The sequence below is a fragment of the Mirounga leonina genome, unplaced genomic scaffold (genome assembly GCF_011800145.1).
Source record: "Mirounga leonina isolate KUSES-001 unplaced genomic scaffold, KU_Mleo_1.0 Mir_82, whole genome shotgun sequence".
In the NCBI taxonomy this organism is placed as follows: domain Eukaryota; kingdom Metazoa; phylum Chordata; class Mammalia; order Carnivora; family Phocidae; genus Mirounga; species Mirounga leonina.
The window spans coordinates 14,715,920-14,741,729 of record NW_023270825.1 but is presented as its reverse complement, the minus strand read 5'-3'; the positions used below and the strand labels follow the sequence as shown (position 1 = coordinate 14,741,729).

General features: G+C 43.4%; 1 protein-coding gene across 4 annotated transcripts in view; it reads right to left on the bottom strand.

The window, feature by feature from the left end:
• The window catches only part of PTPN21 (protein tyrosine phosphatase non-receptor type 21), a 72,973-nt gene that overhangs the window by 14,612 nt on the left and 32,551 nt on the right, over positions 1–25,810 (bottom strand). For 3 of the 4 annotated variants that reach the window (XM_034993092.1, XM_034993094.1, XM_034993093.1), the window contains exons 4-12: positions 22,557–22,654; positions 19,870–19,937; positions 19,014–19,084; positions 17,256–17,343; positions 16,763–16,851; positions 14,148–14,235; positions 13,360–13,439; positions 3,454–3,514; positions 2,723–2,807 (exon numbers count right to left, since the gene is read on the bottom strand). In XM_034993092.1, coding sequence (XP_034848983.1) covers positions 2,723–2,807; positions 3,454–3,514; positions 13,360–13,439; positions 14,148–14,235; positions 16,763–16,851; positions 17,256–17,343; positions 19,014–19,084; positions 19,870–19,937; positions 22,557–22,654 — 728 coding nt within the window. Of the gene's footprint in view, positions 1–2,722; positions 2,808–3,453; positions 3,515–13,359; positions 13,440–14,147; positions 14,236–16,762; positions 16,852–17,255; positions 17,344–19,013; positions 19,085–19,869; positions 19,938–22,556; positions 23,978–25,810 lie in introns of all 4 variants that reach the window. The other variant, XM_034993095.1, reaches the window with a different exon arrangement.

Sequence of the window (25,810 nt, the reverse complement as noted above, 5' to 3'; positions counted from 1 at the left end):
GAGTAAAGGGGAGAGATGTAGACAACAACCACAATTCAAGGACACGTTACACTGTGAGACTCAGCGTGACAGGGGTCCACACAGGAGGAGGGTAGGATCACTTCCAGCCTGGGCTGGGTCGATGGGGACAGGGAGGGGAGAATCAAAAACAGCCTCACGGAGGACACAGCATTCAAGCGGCCTGTGGGGGTGGGGAGGGTATGTCCAGCTTCCGGCAGCAGCCGCTGCGCACAGGATTACCCATCTTCACCCCTGGGTGTCTGTCAGGCATGGTCACATGACTAGCAGAGGTCAAGGGAAAGAGAGCAGAGGGTTGAGAGCCAGTTTCCATGCTCCCTCCCCACCATCCCCCAGACCAACATTCCAGATGGAAGAGGCTCCTCTAGCCAGAATGCCTGAGGCAGGCAGACATGGAGCAGAGCCCTCCCGCTGCCCTCCTGCCCCCGGTAACCTGAGCAGAAGTCACTTCTACTGCATAAGCCGCTGGGGTTTCCCACAGCACAATCTAGCGCCCCCCCCCCCCACCATGGGACGGGAGCAGGCGGGCAGGAGAGCACACAATGGCGTCATGTAAGGACTAAGGGCATTCTGGGTGACAGGGCAGCACGGGACAGGCCGGGAGACCACTTCTGGGGGGGCATCCTCAGTTTGGCTGGAGTGTCAGGTAGCTGGAGACGAGTAAGAGAACAGTGGGAAATAAGACTGGGAAAGGAGCGTCGGGAAACATTGCGGAGAGTGTGCAACACCAGGCAAAAGAATGGTCATGGGGGAGCTGAGAGCTGGGCACCCATGTATCCGGTGAGCTGGGGAGGGGAGAGGTGGAAGCTGGCCTCTCGTGTGGAGCCACCAGCTAGTCGGGTGAGGCTGGACTGAACCAGGGGCAGAGGGATAGGGAGACGGAAGGGATATCGTAGGGAGTTAGAGGCCAGAACGTGTGTGATGGACTGGGTGCTGAGGGGGAAAAAAGAAAAGCAAAATTGCATGCAGTTTGGAATCCAGGTAACCAGGAGAGTGACGTCATCGCAAAGAGGAAATAAGGACGAGGGGGAAAGGGATGGGCTTGTGGAGCAGAGCAATGAGCTCAAATGTGACAGTCTCATTCTCAGCAAGCTGTAATAGCTGATATTATAAGTCAAGTCCCCCGCTGAGGGCTTTTGGTGCAGTGGTTCCCTACCCTGTCACCTGTGGGGCAGATGGAGATGCAGGGCTGCAGATGGGAAATACAGATGTGACAGTCACCCCTGCCAAAATCTGAACTGTGGACGGGGCTGCCGTGGGAGCCTGCAAAGGGAGGGAAGAAGGCCACCCCCAGAGACCTTCCCAGACAGCGAACACCACTGACGGCGCAGGAGGAGGAGAGAGAACCAGTGCCCCGACAAGAGGTTTTTCGAGAGGAGAAAAAGCTCAATTTGCCAGTGAGGAGGTGGGGGGGCTCCAGGGACTGAGAGGGCAGCTGGGGCAGCAAAGCAAAGTCGGAAGGAGTAAACAGGTACCCACCCACACGGGCACTGCTCTCAGAAGCAGCAGGTGGAAAAGGGAAGGGAAAATGAACTCAAACCATAGTTGGAAGAGAGAGGCGAGGAAAAAGTATTAGGGTATCTGCAGACTAGCAATGCAGACAGAAGAGCCTTTACCCAGCGGCGGGTGGGGCTGGGGGCACAGAAGCACACAAGGGGGGGGCACAAGGAGCCCGCAGTGAGGGAGAAAACAGCCCCCACCGAGGTGCACCCTCTGGGAATCCATACTCTGAAGCACAGCTTCCCTGCTGCCCACCTGCCTACCTCACTGTGTGGAAATTCTCCTCTGTGCATGGAAGGCCCGGCACACACAACACAGTCACAAACCACCTCTGGTCCCTTCACACGTGGCTTCTCCCAGTTCCAAGTCCAGCCATACCCCTCACCTCCCCAATGCCCCTTCCTCAGTCTGTGCCATGGTGTGCACTGTCCCCCAAAACCAGGGGCAGCAATCCCCATCAACTGCCCGCCTCCCTCTCTCTAGCTGCTGTCTTTCCAGAAAGCCCTTCTCAGTCTCCCCAACAGAATGAGAGTCTTTCGTCACATAATCGCTTGCTCTCTCTCCTCAAAACAATCATGTTCTCTTTGTGTTTCAGCTATTTGTGTGCTAGTCTTATCCCCCACCAATTAGATCCTAAGCTTCCTAGGATGTGGAACTACTTCTCTGCATTAAATCTCCGTGGCCTCTGTAGGAGAGCCTCGTACACAGAGGAGAGAGTAAATGTCTCCTGAATGAATGCCTGAGGTTCAGCTTGGGAGGCACTGTCTTAAATACAGCTCCCTACACTAACCGAGTGAAAAATAAAAATAAATAAAAATGAAATGCTTAAACCCTTATAATGGGCAGCTCTCGGGCAGGAAAAAAACCAAAACGAGCCTGGGATATCTTATGCTGGAAAGCAAGGAAACACTCAAAGGCTAATGGGAGAGTGTCAGCAGGACAAAGGAGTTGGCTGAAAGGGGCTCCCAAAGGCCAAACTTGGGATCATTTGAGCATCAGAATTTGATACTGAATATTGCTACACATTTTCGAGAAACTGAATCTAATGACTGCTGCTTCTATGAATCCAGGATGGCTATAATCATGAAAACGATTTGGTTGTAACATCAGCCAAAACTATCCTGGCTCCAAGATCTCCAAGTCTTCATAGATATATTCAAATTGTAATCATTTTGTATGGCATTTCAGATATAGCGTACTTTACCTTGGGAGGAAGTGTATGGTTCTGTATAATGTCCATTATAATGCAGCTGGGGTGGGGGAGGCATCACATAGGGCTGGGGCTTAGGCTAAGGAATGGAAAGTTGGAAACAGGGTTAAAACACATTGCTGCCTATGTAATATATGTAAAGTAAGTCTCTGCTGGTTTCTTTCGGTCCATTAAAAAACTTCTAAGGAAGTTAAATATAATATATAGAAAGTAAACATGAAGACCCTACAGCTCTTACCATATCTGTCACTTTCAGTGTCTCCCAGAATGACAATGCCAAGGCCTACGCACTGATACCAGACATCAGAGATCACAAGAAAACAAGCTGTATCCAAAAAGTCTTTAAGAGCAAGAAGGAATAGACAAAGTTCCCTGAATTCTTATGTAAACATATGAATATAAAAAGTTTTTCTGTAGTGTATTTAATCTTATCAGGCAAAATTAGCTAGCATTTTAAATATCTAACTTCTGATTGCTCTTCACTAATAGTCAAAAATTTTAATACTAGGTTGGACCTAATATTTAAATATGTATAATAAAATAAATATTACATAAATATTAGGGTCAGCCTATGGAAAATTGCCATTTCTTTGGTTAAAAACAATGGAATACCAGCACACTTTCGTGGTCCAAATAAAAAATTAATACTATCAAAAGCATCTTTTATTAAGGAAGATGATATCACTAAAAGAAAAAAGGCAATTATATTTTTCCTTCTTTCTTACCAGGGATACCCTTGAAGACGACCTCCTCCTAATTGGGTTCACTGTGACAGTCTGAGTTTGCCTATAAAAATAAGACATGTCATTGAGACATACATACACATAGTTTTCCTAATTCTGCCAAAATAAATTAATAAGAAGGTAAAATAATAAATCTACTAAAGCAAAAAGAAGACAAACTAATCCAGCCATATATCAGAAAAAAGGAGACTCTCTGTCCTCACTTGGGGCCTCCACCCTCTGTGGCTGCCCAGACCCCTCCGCCCACACTCCAGGGTTTGAGAAGCCTCTTCATGCAGCAACATCTGCCTTGACTGTCGGAGAATGGGCAGGTCTATCTTTTCCTGGGCTATCCAGGTAAAACCTCTGGAATGAGCATATGCAGAGAGGAAAAGCAGCAAGGCTTGATCACCCACAAACATCCCAGGGAAGCAAGACTCAGTGCAAATGCATCTCTCCTGTGGGCCTGGGTCAGCACTGACCACCTCCATTAACAGTCCTGAGGGGTGACCATCAACTGCCAGCCCAGAAGCCAGAAGCAATGGGAGATGCCTCTTAACCACACATTACAAACATAATCAAGAAATAAGTTTATAACTTTGGTAACTTAAGAATCTGGATTTCCCGTAAGGAACTAAGTTAGAGAAAGCAAAAAAGTAGATTTGGTTCAGTGGGCCAATGGTAAACCTGTTTACTTTTCTTTGCAAGAAACTTCTCTCAGATTGGTTTTAAATGTATTTTTTAGAAAGCAACGAGGGGTGCGTGGGTGGCTTAGTTGGTCGTGAGTTCAGGTCCCACACTGGGCTCCATGCTGGGTGTGGAGGTGACTTAAACAACAACAACAACAACAACAACAAAGAAAGCAATGAGAATATTAAGAAGTGTGGACTAACATTTTTCAGAGAAATTGAGATTTTAAACTATTCCCATCAAGTTCCATCTTTGAATAAATAATTACATCAAAAAGGAACAAGAGAAAAAACAACTCGTGTAATTTTACCACTTTTAAACAGAGGCAGGATTTTTTTGTTCTTGTGTGCAGTTTATTGCAGATAAAATCTAGGAACCTAAACACATAGGATTCTTGGCTTTGTTGATGACTTAGGTAATTTTCCCCAAGTGCTTTTTCTCCCCTTTTCTTTTTAAGAGAGTGACAGAGAGAGCATGTGCACGCATGTGCATGGGGTTGGGGGGCGGGGCAGAGGGAAAAGGAAAGAGAATCGCAAGCAGGCTCCAAGCCCAGCGGGGAACCCAATGCAGAGCTCAATCTCACCACCCTGAGATCATGACCTGAGCCAAAATCAAGAGTGCTCAACCAAAATCAATTAGGTGCTCAACTGACTGAGCCACCCAGGCACCCCCCCCCAATTTTTTTTAAAGTAAGCTCTATACCCAACATGGGGCGTGAACTCGTGAGTCGCATGCTCTACCGACTGAGCCAGCCAGGCACCCGTCAAAGCACTTCTTAAAAAAAAATCTTTTACTATCTCTTCCTGGCTCATGAGCTTATATGACACATAAATACTAATTACAAAAATATTTTGTGACTTTTGGTTATAGTATTCTAAGGACTAATTACTAGAAAATCCAGAAGCACAAAGTAAACACTCAACCTGTTTAGTCAGCAAATGTAACATAGTATCAATCCTCACATCTCCTAAATTAACATGATTCTTAGCATTCTAAACACTAGTACCTTATTTTTTTTAAAGATTTTATTTATTTGTCAGAGAGAGAGATGGTGCAGAGCAGGGGGAGGGGCAGAGGGAGAATCAGGCTCCTTGCTGAGCAAGGAGCCCAATGCGGGGCTCGATCCCAGGACACTGGGATCATGACCTGAGCTCAAGGCAGACGCTTAACCAACTGAGCCACCCAGGCATCCCCCACTAGTACCTTATATTCAAAACCTAAAAATTAGCTTATTTTGAGAAGACCTGAGATAAAATAAAACTAGTGCTTATCATTTCTGATTAAAAATGATCACCAAATACTGGGCTTGAATGAAACTAGGTTGGTATTGCCTCAGTAACAGAGTGTTAGAATAAGGGAACATAAGAGCAATCTGAAAAATGGTCTACCCCAGAATAAAAATTGATTATGTGATAAAGGTGATATTCCAGCTCAGCAGAGAGAAGCTAGGTTATTGGTACAATGGACCATTTATAAGAAGTTCAAGTCTCAAAGCCTCATATAAGGCCACATAAGAAAGTGCATAGCAGATGGATTTAAAAATTAAAAATTTAAATATGAAGTCATAAGTGAACTTACAGAAAATACAAGTGAATACTTCTATTATATATCATAGGCTGAAGACATAGCTAAACCCAAAAGTAATAATAGAAATTACAAAGAAAAAAAAAACTGAGTGCGTATCAGGAACTTAACATCAGGTGACTACAATTTGTTTTACTAGGTGACTTTTTTTAATTAAACGCTTTTTGAAACAATTTCCTTTCATCATCAAAATGTGTTGAGGTTGTTGCTAAAGAATAAGTGTCTCTATTCCAAAGAACATTCCATCTCCCAGAACTTATGTTACTCAACAATAACAAAATGGATGATAGTTCTATTAAGCCTGTATCGATCAGTAAAGCTCTATGGGTCCTAATTGAGGCCTCCTTGGTGGTGGGAGGTGGGATGGTGCACCCGGGTACTCTGGTTTTGTTAACTGCTCCTTAACTGTACATTAAAATAGTCATGGGGCGCCTGGGTGGCTCGGTCGGTAAGCGTCTGCCTTCGGCTCAGGTCATGATCCCAGGGTCCTGGGATCGAGCCCCGCATCGGGCTCCCTGCTCAGCGGGAAGCCTGCTTCTCCCTCTCCCACTCCCCCTGCTTGTGTTCCTTCTCTCGCTGTCTCTGTCTGTCAAATAAATAAATAAAAAATCTTTAAAAAATAAAAAAATAAAATAGTCATTAAAATCAGTGTCCGGAATTTGAAGGCATCATTTTGTAGCCTTGAGGTTTACTTTGCTGCTGCTTATTCTCCATCGTCAGAGCTAGGCTGAAGCAAAACCGGGACCTCTGAAATTTACATTTAGTCCAAAAGGACTGAACTTTTAAATTACTAAAATTCAACAGGCGCCTGGGTGGCTCAGTCGGTTGGGCAGCCAACTAATGATTTCAGCTCAGGTCATGATACCAGGATTGTGAGATCGAGCCCCGCACTGGGCTCTGCACTGGGCGGGGAGCCTGCTTAAGAGTCTCTCCTCCACCCTCTAAGCTTCCCTGCCTTGTGCTCGCGTGTGTGCTCTCTCTCTCTAAAAATAAAAAATAAGATACTATATATTCAAAATTCAGAAATGAGAAGGAAGGGCTGCCACAGAGTAATACTCCAACATGTCCAGACTTGCCCAGCCTGGGGCAAAAATAAACTTAAATGTGTCAAACACAGAATCCAAAGATGCAGAGCTTAGAAGCAGAGGCAGTAACTCCCATATGCACTATCTATTTCGGCAGCACCCAGTGCGGGGGCGACACTGTCCACTGCAGAGGCGACTTCTTACTAAACACAAAGCAACACGTCTTTCTCCTGCCAGACGGCTCCACTAGGCAGCCTCGCCATCGGTTCTAATACCCACCTCCTCCTTCTTCCTGCCGCTGTTCTTGTAACTGCAGCTCACGGGGAGACCAGCTAGTCTAATCCTAGCAGACAAGACCAAATGGTCTAACTGCTGGTGGGTGTTTTCCAGACTTTCTGGGCAGTTACTGTGTTGATGGGTGCTGCTAAAAACGAGACAGCTGAAGAACTCTTAGGAATAAAATCACTGGAATGTGTGCCTTGGAGAAGACAAAAGGAGTAAAGGCTGCTAGCCCCAGTAAAATAAGTATGACTTCTACTGAAACAGTGCTAAGGACAGAACATGATTATCTCACGGAATCTGAACCCCAACACCGGAGGGATGCCAGCTACTCTCCTGATTTTACAGAGGAGGAAACTGATAGGTAGGTTAAGGAAACTGCTCTTGGTCACATGACCAGGAAGTAGCAGAACCGGCACTGGAATCAGGCCTGTCCGTCGGATTACCGAGCACATGCTCCTAACAGTCCATTATTTGCTGACCCCTTCCCTGGCCCCAGATGATCTGTAAGCTCCATGGGGACAAAAGGACATAATGGTATCACTGGTGCCCGGCACACAAAGAAGCCTCAAATGTTTGTTGAGCAAACAAGTGACACAGTGAGTGAGGACGGAAGCAGATGCTAATTACTGAGCATTTACAGTGAAGCTATTTCTAAGAGTTGTTTCAATTTTGCTTTGTGGGCTTCTTTTCTCATAGATTTATAGCTAGTGAAGAGGAGATTTTGATGAACAAAAAATGTGTTGGATGGTGGAAATACCTAGAAAACGTTGGTCTCAATGACCTTCTCTGATGGGACAGGGCTATTCTATCTCCTTCCAGGCCTCCTCCAGTCCCTGTATTTTTTTTTTTTAAAGATTTATTTATTTATTTTAGAGAGAGTATGAGTGAGAGAGTGGTTGGGGGAGGGGCAGAGGGAGACAAGCAGACTCCCCACTGAGCGGGGACCCCCCCCAACCCCCAACACGGGGCTCCATCCCAGCACTCTGAGATCATGACCTGAGCCGAAATTGCGAGCCAGACGCTCAACTGATTGAGCCACTCAGGCACCCCTCCTCTGGTCTCTTTAAACCCTGCAGTGGGCCTAGAAGGGGCAGCCCCATCCCCTTCCAGGAAGGGCCTTCTCCAGTCAGTGTTCTGGTCAGAGTCTCCACAACACAAGTGGGCACACACCAGCCCTCTCACCTGCTGGTGACTGAAATTCAGCTCTCCCTCTAGATAAAGTCCCTTGAAACCTTGATCACATGGCTCTGCAGATTCGGGGAATACCGAATACCATACGATCCTCACCAAGATTCTGTTTCTCTCCCAGTCTTTTTCTTATGTAAATTAGAGAGGCTGATTACAGCAGGACCAATTCTGGGGTTTGGAAGAAGTTATCTGACGAAACAGACTGACCTTATCTCCTGTAATTCCTAAGCTAACCCTAAAGGAATATTAACATTCTTCTTCTCACATTTTTAAGGCTTGGGTGACATAAAAAGATGACTTGTTACTTGGAGTACCTTGTTTAGTGCTCACTTCGGCAGCACATATACTAGAGTACCTTGCTTAAAAGTGGAGGGAGGTGGCAAGATTTATGATGGGTCGTGTCATTTTATAAAATCTAAAATATAGTCATCTGGGTCAAGTTTGGGTGAGTCGCACAAGGCCATCCCAAACACCACTGAATTACGTAACAGGACTGAGGGGTGGGGGAGGGGACACTTTAAGAGCAAAGTCCTCCTTCTATACAAGTAGAACATCTCCCTGAGCCACCAGGCGCCCCAGGCTGACCCAGTCGTCCAGAATCCACTGTCCAATTTCAGGCCTGCTACAGTTCCATTAAATGCCCATCACACTGTAAAATGACCCATCTGGACAGTGAGAACAAATCTACCAATACTCTAGGATCGTTGTATTAAATATGACTGAACAGTCTAGGTTGAGAGCCTTAAAAAAAAAAAATGACCATAAAATTTAAAGCTATTTTTAGTTTTATCACCCATCAAAACATTAAAAGCTAAGAATTCATTTACTTCACCCGAGAACAAGTGCTAATGGTGAAATAAATTCGTTTCCCACAGAATGCAGCAGGTGTCCTCCATCATAAATAATTACACAGGAATAGCTCATGGATATGGACTTCCTTAATCTACTGGATGTACAGATTAAAAACAAAATGTAGAAAATAGCCCTTTAAAACTAACTATTTCACTTTTGAAATTCTCGTGTTTTCTTTTTTTTAAAGATTTTATTTATTTGAGAGAGAAAGAGAGCAGAAGCGAGGGCGGGGCGGCGGGGGGAGGGAGAGGGAGAGGGAGAAAAGCAGACTCCCCGCTGAACACATGGGGCCAAGTGGGGCTCAATCCCAGGACTCTGAGATCATGACCTGAGTTTAGTCAGCCGCTTAACTGGCAGCCACCCAGGTGCCCCCTGTGTTTTCTTTATATAGACATATGCAACTGAAGACCATAATAATGTAATTTTATTCCTATTTAGCAAGAAACAGTAATATTACAAAGCTTAGATTTCTACAACAAAACTGATTTCTTTTCCATCTGAACTTTAAAATCATTAGTAGGTGGTGATTTGCCAAAAAAAAAAACCTCCTTTAAAAAAAGGCATTGGGGCGCCTGGGTGGCTCAGTCATTAAGCGTCTGCCTTCAGCTCAGGTCATGATCCCAGGGTCCTGGGATCGAGCCCCTCATCGGGCTCCCTGCTCAGTGGGAAGCCTGCTTTTCCCTCTCTCTTTCTCCCTCTGCTTCTGCCCCTGCTCATGCTCTCTCTGTCTCTCAAATAAATAAATAAAATCTTTTTAAAAAAAAAAGGCATTAACCACCAGCCAATATGGATGCCTACTGGAAAGAGATGATGTTTTGCAGTCTATTCAAAATGATTGCTGATTCTCCATTATTTTCCAGAAGAGGGATAACTGAGGTCATAAGGGTTCCACGCTATGAAGACCCTCAAACTTATGAAAAGGCTGTGCTCCTCCAGAGTGCGTATCTACTGCCTGAATCTCAGAAAACTGCTTCTGCATAAAAATAATGTCACACGTGCTCAGGTAACCAGGCCAGCCCAGGAGAGCCCCAAATGTGACTGGCCTGGACTCCTAGCACCACTGAATCTGGCCACCAGGGGAAGCACGTTCTCACACAAACATGCTCAGACCTGCAAGCTCAGCGCAGCCAGCAGAGAAGTCCTCCCATATCCACAAAGAAAGCGGGGCTCCTCCTCCCCCTCAGGTCAGTTATCGCTTTCTCAAATCCCATCAGCAGACCAGCAGCGGACTCAGAGAAAAGCATGGTTGGGGGTGGGGGGGTGTTACTCAGAGGGGAGAGGAGGACTGGGACCTACGGGCTAATCATTGGCTGGTTCTCCTGTAGGGTCACCCCCAGTCACTTCCTTTTCTTTCATGAGTCCCAAAGATGGGTCTGCCCTTTGCACAGTTATTCCTAACAAGTTTTATTTCACACTTTGGGGTACCTATAAAAAAATAGAAAGCACTTCCATAGACTTTCCTCTTCCTTCTTGGCCTGAAGGGAAAATGTCCTCTTCAGATTTTTTTTTTCCAATTTACAATCAGTGGTAAAAGGAAATCAACAAGGAGCAAACGGGCTCTTTCTTCTCCCCTCTGACGCCCATCACCGTCTCACTCAGGCTTCCACCATTCACTAAGCCTTGGGTGCCAGGTGGCCCGCCAGCCACTGGGGCGCTAGCAGACAAGCCGGAAAAGCCAGGTTCCCGTAGGACAGCAGGTCCGAACCACGCCAGAGGCCCAGCCTGGGGGCGGGGTGCAGGGAGCGCTGCCTGTACGGCGGGACCACGACACTGCAGGCCTCTATGTCCCCGCACCTTCATCTACAAAAGGGCAGTAGGAATTGTACCGAACCGGGGTACTGTAAAGATGAAAGGAGATAAAACTCTCTGCATAATGCTTGGCACCGAGAAAGTATCTACCGAATCAGACTCATTGTTATGCAAGTGGTAGGAAACAACCAGTGCTTTGAGAATGGTACCAAGGATGAAGCAAACTAAATGTGGGGTGGCCTCCAGGACGGCCGCACTTAAACTGGATCAGGTCAAACAACGAAGAGCCTGCCAGAGACGGGGAGAGAAAGCATTCCAGCAAAGCCTGGGGCTGTGAGAAACTTCAGCGTTGTGAGGACTATGGGCTCTGGGGCCAGGATCAAGGGTCAGCTGGGCAGATGAGCCCAGAGGAGGATCACAGGAGTCCTGCACTTCATGCCGTAGCTAAGAAGGGTGCGGAAAGGCACAGGCTCAAATGTCGTTCTGAGCTATCACTTTGGGTAAAGTGCTACATCTTTTGCTCATCCATCCAGAAAACTGGCTGGAGCCAGGTGAGATGGGGCAGGGGAGCCAGATGGGAGGCAGCTGCAGTGGGCCAGAGGAGAGAGAACAGCTTAAAAGAAGGTTGTGGGGATGGACCGCAAGACTTCCAAGTCTCAGTGCAGAAGCCTTTCCTGGTGTGGCAGTTCTGGGTTAGGAACCCTTCTCCTAAGGGCTCCTACAGCACCACGGACATCCCCAATCAGACCTCTTAACATGCGTTCCTTCAACAAATTCAGAAAGCCTACTGCGGCCCAGCCCCTTGCTCAGCACCAGGAACACAGGAGTGAACCAGTGTCTGCCCTTTGCACTGCTGTGGTGCCTACCTGCTGAGAAGAGATGGAGGCAATAAACAAGTAAGCAAACAAATACACAAAGTCGGTGGGGCCAAGTCCTATGAAAAAGAATAAATCAGGGCAAGGGGATAAAGAGAGACAGGCAATGGGCAGGGAGGGAGTACCCAAGGCAGCCAGGGTACGTCTGATCAGACAATGGATGCAGTGGGAGAAGGAGGCATGGGAAGGAAGAGCATTTCAGGCCGAGGAAGGGGCAAGCACAGCGTCCCTGAGGGCAGAACATGTTCACAGACCAGAAAGGATCCTAGTGTGGCTGGGACAGGGTGAGCAGGAGGAGGGTATAAAGGAAACAAGGTGGGAACCAGGCAAGGACCAGACCTCGGATGGTCTTGTACTTTTTTTTTTTTTTTTGGTACTTTTAAGCATGATGAAATGCCAGTGCAGGGTTTAAAGGGCTAGAGGATCTGACCCATATTCAACTAAGACCAGTCTGGCTGACATATGGAAAGCAAGGTATAGGCAGGGCAGGCGCGGACATAGGGAGAGCGTTAGAAGGCTCCCGCCACCCTACAGCTGAGAAACACTGGCGGCTTGGCATGAGGTTGTTAGCAGAGGAGGTGGTAAAAGTGGTCAGATTTCAGATACATTTCGAAGGCAGAGCTTGCTGATGAATTGGATGTGGGATGAAAGAAACAGGAATCAAAATGGAATTAAGTAGGCCTGGGGCCTGGGCAACTGTGTGAATATGGAGTGCTGCCATTTATGGAATGGGAAAGAACAGGGAAGAAGCAGATTTGGGGGCAGGCAAAGGAAGAAAGCATCAAGTTTCGACATATCACATCTGAGATGCCTCTTAGGTCCCCAAATGGAGATGTCAATAGGCAGTGTCGGCTGTGCTCAGGGAGAAGACTGAGCTAGAAATAAAACCGGATGCACTATTTGTAAACCTGAATCAATGTGAATGAGGAAGGTGCGGAAGAGGTCTGAGGATTAAACCAGCAAAGCTGACTGAGAAGAAACAGCCTAGAAAGAGGAAAAGCAGGACGGTGGGGTCCTGGCAGATGACGAGCAGCAGGGTGCAGGAAGGGAGGGGTGGCCAGAGGTGTCTGTGTATGACAGCTAGGGGAAGCAGGGTGGGAGGAAGGAGAGAAAGCAAGCATATACGACTCCTATGCAGAAATGTGCCCTAGAGGAGAGCGGAGATAATGGAGTCCTGGCTGGATGGCATGTGGAGTGAAGGACAAGTGTTTCGAGATGGGCAATTTTATTACAGCATGTCTGTATGCTGATGGGAATGATCCAGCACAAGGCGGGAAACCCATGGGGACCAAGAACAATGTACATTAGGAAGAAAAGGTATCAATGCTTCAAACGGCTTGACAAGCTGAATAATCTTTAATTACTCAAGATGCTGATTAAAAAAGAACATTCTCTTTTTAACTTTCAAGAGTTAATGATTTTAGTAAATAGGTAAAGAAAATCTTAGAGGCATATATCTGTAGTTTTTAGAAGTTGTTCTGAAGGAAAAATGAAAATATTTTTGAGAGCTATTTTAACATGAAAAAGCAAAGAGTTTGTGTTAGTAATGTCATAAAACTGTTCTTTTCTACAAAATTTGCCTTTCTAGAGGTTACCATACAGCTCAAGATAAAAATGTCTAACCTCATTATTTTCTACCATTTCCATGAACAGGCTATACTCACAGGCTGCACTGATTTAGTCTGTAGAATTTGTGTCGTGCAACACAGAGTCTCCACACGTACTTTGCGGTTTCCATGTCTTCCTAGCAAATGAAATATTGCACAAAGTAAATGAAAACACATTTACAACTTGATGCAGAGTTTGTCTAAGGACAAGACATAACTGGGGGATATAGTACATCAAAGTCACTTTTAACACACTGCAATTCTTTCATTTTCTAATGCTGTGCCTATCACATGAATGCCATAATTAGGATTTAAATTATGAAGACAAAAACAAAAACAAAAAACACTATTCTAAGGTTGTGACTCTTACACGGAACTGTTTCAAAGTGACGTAGAGATTTTAAAATTATAAAAATATCAACTTTTATTTTGACGAAGATAGGCAAAGACAATTTGAAACAAAACGTTTCAGTGAGTTAATACTGCCTTTATCAAGAGAGCAAAAGTGAGTAACTGTGAAATAGTATTTCTACAGAGCCCTTCCCTTAGCAATGGAAATTAAGATATTAGTACTTACTTTCTCCCCTATTTAGTCCCTTTAGTTTAATTTAAAAATCATCATACCACATAGTATTTATCCAAGGACTCATTCATTCAACAGCATTTACTGAGCAACTACTTTTTGCCAAGGGCTATTAAGCAAAATGTTATAAAATTTTACGTTTTATATAAGGATTAAGTATTACAATTTTAATGCCACCTCCCTCCCCCAACACACACACAGAAATGCTAACTTATTAACTTTTAGGAAGAACATTCCACGCAGATTCCTAATGTTTACTCACAGTTTGAAACTGGATGGTCTCCTCTTTATTGGCCAGCTCTAATGCAAAGAAGGACTTATTGTGGGACATGTTAGCAATATCATGCCACCTAAAGAACAACAAATAGAAAACAGCAATGTGAGTTCTACCTAGAGGTTAGAACATATGATTTTTCCTTCTCAAGCTTGAGGTGTCAAGTTAACATTTGTTAATCATTTTAGAAAGAAAACAGTTGTTTTAATCAGCTGACATGCATCTTCTCATTGAAGTGACAATAGCTAGTCGCAAAAAGTAAATGCACGTAGACTAAGTGAAGGCAAAGAGTACTTAAAAATGTAAGATCTCTTTATCCTCATTTGCCAGATTAGTTGGATCAAAGATCCCTATCTTAGCTGATTGTCAATGCCTCCTTCATTCATTTAACAAACATCTTCAAGGGCACCCATTATTAGCAGTGCCAGAAATTGTGTTAGGTTCCCTGGATACCAAGATCAGTGAGGCACAGTATAGTGCTTCCCTCAAAGGGACACAGTTGGAGGGTGGGTGAGAGAGAAGAGAGAGGCAAGCAAGTATCATTAAGTTTTGCAGGTATACAAGGCAAAAGGGAGGCACAAAGGTGGAGGACGGGGGCTCCGAAAAGCTTCAGGGTGAAGAGTAAGTTCAAATGCCAGGAACCCAAAGAGTGAACAACTCTGGATGAGTTCACTAGGATTCAAACTCCTATCTTATATTTTCTAACTGTATTTGACCACATTTAGATTTTATACATTAATATTTTATTTTATTACATAACTATATAATTTTATGAAGGGGAAAAATGGTCTGAAAGAAAAATTTTACCCCTCTTTATCTTTCTCCATTACATTAGATTTATTTATTTTAAATTTATTTAAATAAATAAAATTAATTTGCAGTGATTCAATGTTCATTGTGGTTTTTTTTTTTCTTTAAGATTTTATTTTTAAGTAATCTCTACATCCAACATGGGACTCGGACTTACAACCCGAGATCAAGAGTTGCATGCTCTACCGACTGAACCAGCCAGGTGCCACTTAATGTTTAATTGTTAAACCTAACGGTTATTAGCATCATATTGAAGAAAGCAATTTTAAAAATTCCTATCCGGTGAGATAGAAGCTGGCTGGTTGCCTCCAGTTTTCAAGTGGCCCTGTGGCCACCATCAGTGCTGCCCTTCTGGTGCAGTCCAGATCCTTCTCTGCCTCCTGTCCCCCAACTCACATGTTGGGAAGACTTAAATGAGCAGCTTAGGGCCATGAGAGCAACTGCCAAGGAGGAGTACTGCCCAACCCAGGGCAATATGGTCTAGGAGTGGGTGTCTGCTCCCCAAGCCAGGTACACTCTCCATGGTCATAATCGCCATGGAGAATTCAGAGCCCCAAAGGCAGTAGTGAAGCAAAAGAAATAAAGAAGAAATGTCAGCTTAGAAAAAAAAATCTTCAAAGGAAAAACCAGTTCTCAAGAAGAAATAGGATGGTTTTTAGAGGGCTTGAGGAGTGGGGAATTAAATTCCTTTTCATAAAAGAAGCTATTTAACACAGTGATTAAGAGCTACTTGAAGTGGAGAATTGGAGTTCTTGGTTATGCCAGTTAGTAACTGGGTGACCTGAAGCAAATCACTTAATTTTCCAAGTCTCAGTGACCCCATGTGGAAAAGGGTGGTCATAGCGTCTGCTCAGAGTTGTGAAGATCACATGAGAAAACATACAGAGAGCACTCAGCACAAGCACATGGTAAATACAAAGGAACCCAGAACCAAAAATGGTATAATGTTTTACTGCTCTACAAAAACAATATAAACTTTTAATTTTTCATCAAGAATAGAATCGAAGTAAATAGACTCTCAGAGTAAAATTGGAAATATTTCTATGAAATGACACTTTGGATTTTCTAGGGTATGGACTTTAAGATATGAAAAGGCAGGGATTGAGCAACATCATCCAATTTGCTATCTTTAAGATATAATTTGGAACCCAGAAATTTAAACCACCTGAAATTTCATTGTTTGGGGTTGGCCACTATTAGCATATTGCTATAGATCCTCCTTTTTTTCTCTTTCTCACTACATACATCCTAAGATTTCCACAAATGACTAGTATCACATTTTTACAATCAGGAAAAAAAAATGAACATTATACAAAAGTATCTGAACTTTGCTTAACCAAAAAGAAAGAAAGGAAAAGAAGAGAAGAGAAAAAAGAAAAGAGAAAAAGAAATTTGCTTAGACTTTGGGATTTTAGGAATTTTGGTACATAACTAGAGTCAGAGAAAGGCCCAGATTTTCAACAAAGAGACAGTCCTAGAAGCTAGAGCTGAAATTAAAAACTCACATCAAAACAAAGAATGGCCTCCATATGGCAAGAAAAAGGTCACACACTTTTAAGCATTTCATAAGCAAGCCATCATTACAAGCATTATTTTCCACACATTTGGTTTTAAAGAAAGTGGCTCATGAAAGAACCACTGTAGTCGGGGGTTATTTTATTCTAGGAAGGGTATCCTTCCATTTCCTACTGAGACCCTGGGAGAGATTTGTGGGCCATATTACTAGTATAGGTACTAAAAACTGTCACCAGGAGGAGCCACCGGAAGTGCACAGGAGGATGTAAGAAAAGTACCTAAATATCACAGGAGGCCTTCCATTCTTGTGTTTCACAAAGATCCCTTCAAGACATGCTCCAATGGATATGTCACTGCCTTGGCTATCCTGGAAGGAGAAAGCACAGAAAGCAGCAGTCCGGCAGTAGGTACGTGAGAGGTGTGACAACCACAGCCAGCTCCCTGGGCTGGTTTCCCAGACAAAAGATGCTCAGAAGATCTACACTGGAGGGCAAAATCTGAACAGTATCAAGGAATCACCTTGTCAATAAGTATGAAAACAGGAAGCGTTGGGCTCCTTAAGGAACTAGACTTCAAGAGCATTTCAGAGAACAAACTGCAAAACAGTAATGTTTTACTGTGAAATTTTGGTCACAGGATCTCCGCTTTCAAGTTTCCAGACTTCCGCACATCTCCCGCCTCTTCACAGCAGGGTATCCCTGGGCCTCCCCGCTGTCCTCTCAGGGCTCCTGACATTAATTTGGAGAACCCCGGCCTCTGCGCCATGCTCACCTTCGCAGGGTAGCTCTCTTCTCCGTAGCCATCCATTCTCTCTACCTCCTGCATGTACAACATTTCCGCATCAGGAGCGGTGAGCCTTCTGCAACCCAAGAGATGGGAGATTGATCACCAAACCAAAAAGGGAAAAAAGAACAAAAGGCTATTCTAAAAAGCTACATATCAATTTGGCATTAGACATTTACAAACATTTCAAGTTCTGAAGCATCTGAAATTCGTTATACCAACCCATCAACATCGACTGAAAACCAGCTACATGCACAGCACTGTGCTAAACCCTGAGGGTTAGTCATAAGGATCCTCTCCCTGTACTTCAGGCAGGCAAGAGGGACACGGGGAATAAAACTCCCTAAAAAAATCTTCACTGAAAGCTGGAATTCTTTCTAAACCATTCAGTAACCGCTCATTATCTAAAATATCAGGCATTACTAAGCATCGTGTGCTAAATGTCAAATGACCGGTGCAGGAAATAAGGGTTAAAAGACTGTAAATTACGAGGATGGGTAGGAAGGCCGTGCGGGTAAAGAAGGTGCTCAACTGCATGGAGACTCGCCTCCCTGGCCTCATCCTCTGCTGCTCCCCCAAAGCCACAAGGCAGCCCACATTGCAACCAAGCCATGATGTTCCCTCATGCCTCTGGGCCTATGCGCATGCTCATCCCTCTTCCTGGCACACCTGTCATTCACCCGTGCACCTGATCAATCCCTAACATCCTCGAAGAGTTGGCCTATGTTGTCCTGTGATTGCTCTGAGTGTAAGTCAGATGCCCCTGCTCTGTGCAGACCCACCACATTCTATGCACACCTCCCCCACTGCACTCATCTCACATTGTTAGTTTATAATTACTATCCCAATGGGTCGTCCTGCCTGCCCTTTAGACTCCAAAGCAGGGAATACATTCTTTGATGGCAGGGAAGTGTTCTATTTATCTTCGTGCCACAGTATCCAGCCTCATACACAATAGTAGTACTGAACTATCTTTTTATTTTTTTTAAAGATTTTATTTATTTAAGGATATAATCAGATAGACCTGGGCTCAAATCCCAGCTCTACCACAGGTAACTGTGGACAAGTGATTTAGTCCTTTTGAGCTTGGTTTTTCCAATCTGTAAGAAGAGAATATCATTTACCTTAAAGAGTGGTTATAAGAACGTAATGACATCGAAAGTACTTGGAACTGTGTGGTGCTTGGTTTCGAGGAAGACCCAGCATTCTCTGGGGGAGGATTTTTCTTACAGATGACACATCAGATGCACTACCAAAGAAAGTCATCACCGACCCAGAAGCAGGGGTCAGGGCGATAAGCACCACATGGGGCTCTTGGCACAGATTCCCCCAGAAGACAGAGATGCAGCGTCCAAAGGTGTACGGGGGGGGGGGGGGGGGGCGGCCTATACGTGCTGCACCGTCAGAGAAAACAAGTCTCCCTGCTCTTGCATTAACCCACACAGCCTACGAACGTTACCACCAAAACCTTTAACAGAGGAGTGAAGAAGTGGCGCCCTTCCCCAACCAGCGGCTTCCACTCTTCTCCGCTTCCTCACTGGTAAACAGGGCTACTAAGTGAGCTGATAGGGGAAGTACCCAGAGCAACCCCTGGAGCACCATGAGTGCGCCACGCTGCTGGCGACCCGCAGTCGCAGTCCCAGCTACGGCAGCAGTAAAGCGCAAGTGTCACTGTGTCAATACCCAGTTCACAGTCAAACCGGCTTTGCTTCCGTACTCTTGCCATTTCTTATTTCTTAGTGTTACCTGTATTTCTGATGCAGTAAGGCCACTTTCTGGGTTGCTTCTTCCAATACTTTTTCATCTTGTAACCACCCCTGAAGAAAACACACTGCAGTAAGTATGGAAACAAGCCACTGACTGTTAGTGGCTCTTAACACTCTCGGGCAAAATTCAGACTAGTATCGGTATGTGGGAGATTTGTTTAAGTATGTGATCATGATCTTGCTAAGGAATGAAGTAGCTTCTGCTCAGGACCCAAAACACCTGCCCTGCCTTCTCAGTTCATCCCAGAGAAAGTTCCAGCTGAGTTATGTCAGGTCGGTAACACCAGTTACCATCAGCCAGTTCCGAGCCCAGCACATCTTGGGCACTGCCTGGCTGGCTGTATAGACACTCAGAAGAGCATTGTACCAGCTCTCTTCATTGTTCCAATGCGGTTTTCCTGTCAATCACATCCGTAGTGACTTTAAAATGCAGACAGCGCTGTCCTTTTGCCCTCTACTTTTTACACTGCTACCGAGAAGCCAAACTCACTCCCACATAACTGTGAGGTTTTGAGCCTTCGGGTAAAAGCAAAACCTCTGTGTGGTTGCTCAGAAGTTGGAAGTGAATCCCTCTCTTAGACTCAGACCCAAACACAAAACAAATCTCTCTGGCTGCAGCCCAGGGACTGCACACCCTTCCTTTTCTGTGGGTTTACAAAGACCAGTGAGACTACAATGAGGGAAGCATTTACATTTGAGTTGTTTATAAGAGGCAATTGATTTTTTTAACACTCTTCCAGCCTAGTAAGTCTACCATATGGACTTCATTTCAGGCGATATTAAGGATATGGAAATAAACTATTTATAAAAAGCCCAAAGTCAAAAGAAGTTCTTACCACAGGAAACAAGGCAAATTTCTGAAGAAAGTCCTGGGACTCATACTGATCAAAGTCACCAAAATCAGCTATACAAAATGACAAATATTCACGTCAATTATATTTAATTGGCACAGGAAAACATGCACAACTAAATTCAATATGCAGTATATAGATGGTATGCTTATGATTTAGGAATCAAATGTGCCTTACAGCTATAAAGTGTGTATCTTTTTTTAAAGTGTTTTTTTTGTTTGTTTTGTTTTGTTTTTGTTTTAGATTTTTATTTATCCATTTGAGAGAGAGAGCACATGAGAGGGGGAGGGCCAGAGGGAGAAGCAGACTCCCCACTGAGCAGGGAGCCCGATGCGGGACTCAATCCTGGGACTCCAGGATCATGACCTGAGCCGAAGGCAGTCGCTTAACCAACTGAGCCACCCAGGCGCCCTAAAGTGTGTATTTTAAAAAGTCTTTTTATTTATTTATTTTTATTTTATTTTATTTTTTTTAAAGATTTTATTTATTTATTTGACAGAGAGAGACACAGCGAGAGAGGGAACACAAGCAGGGGGAGTGGGAGAGGGAGAAGCAGGCTCCCCGCAGAGCAGGGAGCTCGATGCGGGACTCAATCCCAGGACCCTGGGATCATGACCCAAGCCAAAGGCAGTCGCTTAACCAACTGAGCCACCCAGGCGCCCTAAAAAGTCTTTTTAAAAATATTAATTAGATAGATTCGTGTGTCTTGACTTGGAAAAATGCCTACTAATAAAGTGAAAAAATAAGTTACATAAACTATATGTATTATGATTTCATTTCTAATAATTAACAATGAGACAAAACATACTCTATAATCACATGTTCTTACTTATGCACAGGAAGATGTCAGGAAGAAACCAAACTGTTCATAGCAGTGATCACCTCTAGGGAATGGAATCAGATCACTTGAAGATGTTATAGCAAAATGTATTTGTTTAGAGATTTTTTGTTGTTTAAAAAAAAATGACAGTTCAGCAAAGACCTTATGAAAAGCTCTTAAAGCCAATGATTCTTCTGATTAAGTTTCAATTTCCAAGATTAAATGCCAGTTATCATTTGAAATAATGCCCCATCAGAAGTCTTCCAAAAGTATATACATACATGTAAATACATATTGACTGGACATGAAAAATAACACAACCAAGTAATTCAAAAATTACTTGTGAAATGCAAAACTTTATCTGTTATGATTGACAATGCTCTATAATCCAGGACAAGTGCGTAAGAAACCAAATAAATGGTGTCCACTCAGAGTGTAAGTGAACATAAGGGCACCTGTGTGGGCTCAGTCAGTTAAGTGCCCAACTCTTGATTTCAGGCCGGGTGATGATCTCGGGGTCCTGGGATCAAGCCCTGCATCAGGCTGCACACTCAGCAGGGAGTGTGCTTGAGGATTCTCTCCCTCTGCCCCTCCCCACCCCTCTCTCCACAAAAATAAATAAATCATTAAAGGGAAAAAAAGTGTAAGTAAACATAACTTTATCAACCTCATTGTTTGATCTTTCTTCCTAAAATATTAGTTAGCTATAGATCAAGTACTTGAACTAGAGGAATACATATTATCAAATGTTGTGTGTGTGTGCATGTGTGTGTTTTCTCTAATTTCGGTCTGTTTGCTGTATTGACATATGCTAACATGCTTAACCTTTCGAAGTCTCTTATTTCACGGAAGTAATCCAAATTCATTTCTTCCTACAAGAAAACTAATTTCACTAACACAAACACTGTTATAGAAACAGTAACTTTAAGAATCCCTTGCTGGGGCGCCTGGGTGGCTCAGATGGTTAAGCGTCTGCCTTCGGCTCAGGTCATGATCTCAGGGTCCTGGGATCAAGTCCCGCATCGGGCTCCCTGCTCTGCGGGAAGCCTGCTTCTCCCTCTGCCTCTCTCTGTCTCTAATGAATAAATAAATAAAATCTTTAAAAAAAAAAAAAAAGAATCCCTTGCTGTTTTTGTTATAACACACATTTTTTTTAAGATTTTATTTATCCATTTGAGAGAGACAGAGACAGAGAGTAAGGGGGAGAGGGAGAGAGTGAGAGTGCATGAGCGGTGGGGTGGGGTGGGGCAGAGGGACAGGGAAAGGCAGACTCTCTGCTGAGCAGGGAGCCAGATGAGGGGCTCGATCTCCCAGGACTCCAGGATCATGACCTGAACCGAAGGCAGACATTTAAAAGGACTGAGTCACCCTGGTGCCCCCAAACACCTTTTTTTTTTAAAGATCTTTATTTTATTTATTTATTTTTTAAATGGGGATCATGATTTTATTTATTTATTTATTTATTTACTTTTTAAGATTTTATTTATTCATTTGAGAGACAATGAGATAGAGAGAGAGCGTGAGAGGGGGGAAGGTCAGAGGGAGAAGCAGACTCCCCGCCGAGCAGGGAGCCCGATGCGGGACTCGATCCCGGGACTCCAGGATCATGACCTGAGCCGAAGGCAGTCGCCCAACCAACTGAGCCACCCAGGCGCCCAAGATCTTTATTTTTTATTTATTTATTTTTTTTAAAGATCTTTATTTTTTTAAGTAATGTCCACACACAACATGGGGCTCAAGAGATCTGAGATCAAGAGTCGCATGCTCCACCGACTGAGGCAGCCAGGCACCCTTGTTATAACATACATCTTAATCTCATATATGTATTACATTATCAACTGCCATTATTTACCTTGAACAGCTAAGCCTGCTAGCTGAATTGCTTGTTCTAATGTACAAGGAATGTTTCCTTCCAAGATATCCTTCTTCAGCTGCAGATAATACTGATACCTACAAAAACATGTCAGTTTTAAAAAGTCACTATTAATAGTACCTCCCATGGAGACACAATGCATTTTACAGTAATTCGGCAGAGGAGCATAAACTAGTCCAAGAAAACCTCAACCCCAGATGGCTTCAAAGAATGACAAGAACGCCCCGACCATGTCTATGCCTCCACACACACACACGGGCACGCGTGTGGGCGCGCGCACACACACACACACACACAATGTAACGAATTTGTTGAGTCCCTTATCCCTAGCTGTAGTTATTTCAAAGCTACAACCACCTAGAAGACAACGACAACTGGCCACCTTTCTAATGCCCTGTAAGACAGTGCCTACGTTTTGTTCTCTTCAGTTGGAGAAACAGAGAATCCATGGCTAATCTTTACTTTAAAAACTCTGACTGGTAACCCGGTAATACAAGACTTTGGTAGAAATTACTTGTTCTGATGGAAGTTCCCTAGCCCTAGAAAGTAAAGCCAAGAGAAAATGCTTCCTGATATTTCAAACCAGGCTTATATTAAAATATTTTTTGATGAACTCTCCAAAAGAACAGCTGCTATGATGCTTTCTTAATATTCTTGTAATGTGGGTTTACTTCTGTTTACACTTTCAACATCTAGGGCATGAGTTACCAGCACAAGCTTTAGTCAAGCAGATCTAGTTAAATTCCAGCTCCCCAATGTAGCATGTTGAATGAACTCGGGCAAATCATAATCTGTGGCTTTAAATGATCACCAGTAAAAGAGGGGTACGATCACCCCTTCACAAGGTGGAACATACTGAGCAGTCAGCAGTGTTTCATCTGTATCTACTCCATTCTGACAAAGCTTTACAGTGACTTAATGCTGCCTTCCTTTTATTCATTCATTTAACCTATAATTACTAGGGCCTGCTATGCATCAAGCATTGTGCTAGATGCTGGGGATACAATGTCGGATGAAGATCCACCACCTCTCTGCCTGTATCGTCGATACAGCCATCCTGAATCCAGGTTCTCTCCCAGGTTTGGCATCTGTGAAGTACAACCTAGTCACCGTTCGTATTTGAATTCCCATTGGAGCCCATCCCTTTCATCATTTCATAGGTTTCCTAACATCATCCTCTTTTATTTTAGCTAGCTCTGAGGTCTCCATTCTTCATTACCCAAAAACCTGACCAAAACACCATCCATTCAGATGAGAACTTAGATCCAACTGATGCCTTCCGCCTGCTAGTAGTGGAACCGATAGATTTCCCTCAGCTGAGAAGCAGGATGCTGGTAGCTCTGGGATCCAGTCAAAGAAGAAAACGTCACACCCTCTACGAGGCAGCTCCTTTCAGAAGCCTATTTAAAGAAGGTTGTATTGAGAGAAGTCTATCTCTTGAACATGCCATCCACATACGCCACTCGAAATATATTCTAGGTTCTTTCCTTAAACCAAATCACTGGAAAGCAACATGCCTGGATCAAATTAACTTAGTCTTCCACAGAAATGTGGTTTGGTTTTGTTTTGTTTTTTTGCTTTGTATTACAATTTTTTATTGTAAGAGTTGATTCCTCCACAGTTGCTCTAAATTGTTCATTGCCTGTTCAATGTCTTTTACATAAATCCCACCTGAAAATTTCCTTTTAAATGATACACCAAGAAAATCTGTCATGTTTGCAAACTGATATGCTTTTTATCAGATAATGGTTGATAGGACTCAGAGTATTCCTTCTTTTGCCTTGACTGCCATGAAGCTCAGAGCTAGAATCCAGGCACAGGCACATTGTTTCCCCTCTCGTTACCCTCTTAACCACTGGCTCCACCATATAATAGCAGCCATTTGTACGGAAGAGGCACTGAAGCTCAGACATGAAGTAATATGCTCAAATCCACAAAGGGAACCTGAGCTGGAGTGTGAATCCAGGTCAGAATGACTGCAAAGAGCATGTGGTTTAACTGTCACAGATCTCCAGTTAAAGACTTTTCAGTATTTTTATCCTAGAGTCCATATGAATACAATGGTTGAGAGCAAGGACTCAGGAGTCAGCCTGCTTGAGTTTAAATCCCAGTTCCACTACAGACTGGCAGTGTGACCTTGGGCAAGAGAGTTAGCCTTTCGGTCTTTCGGTGTCTTGGCTTCCTCAACTACAAACTGGACAATAATAACTACTTTGTAGGATTTGTTGTGAGGATTAAATGAATGATTAAGTATAAAGTGCTTGGAACAGTGCCTGACATAGAGTAAGAAAGGGAAGTGGTTGCTTTCCTTATTATCTTTCATTGTATTGTCCCTAAAATCCTTTAGTGGAAGCAAGCAGGGTGTGTGTATATATATACACATGCATATGTATGTATATATGTTTATATACATGTATGTGCGTATCCATACGTATATATATATATATAAATATATATATTTACTTAAAAGGAAAGGGCCAAGAAATTTTACTTCAAAGGTATTATCAGTTTTTTTTAACACTTTTTGCTAAATTATAATATGTTGGTGAGGCTAAGGATGGTTTACAAATATGTTTTTTCAATGTTTATTACAAAAAGAATAATTAAAAAACAACGCAGCAATAAAATGTAACATGCAAACTTTTACTCCTTACCAACAGTTCTGAATTCAAGAAACTGCACATCTTAATTCTAAACAAAAATTTCATAAATTTGCCCAAAGCCAAATGCTGATTAAAACTAAATGGATAAGTTTTATCTAAATCTTACCAACTTATCAACTTTCTAATATAAAATATTTTTACACAAGAAATATTACATTAAATGATTATAATAAATTAGGTTGTCCCATTTTGCCCAACAGAAATTTCAAATAATATATAAAGAGATATAGTCTTTTTCCTTCACTTGTTTTTCTTAGGCTAGTATTAGAAGGCTAATGTGGAGGTATTAGCATTTTTAAGTTTTATTATGGAACTTTTGAAACAGACAGAGAACAAGTCCAGGGAACCCACACATCCTTATCATGCAGCCTCAAACATCAACTTGACCCATGCCCTGTTTCTTCCACCCTCTCTCCTTCCCCACCCAAGGGCTTTACATCAAATCCCAGATATCATAGTACAGCACCTACAAATATTTTAGTATATATCCCTAAAAGGTAAGCTTTAAAAGAACACACACACATTTTTAACATACCCAACAAAATGAGCAATAATGCCCTAATGCTACCC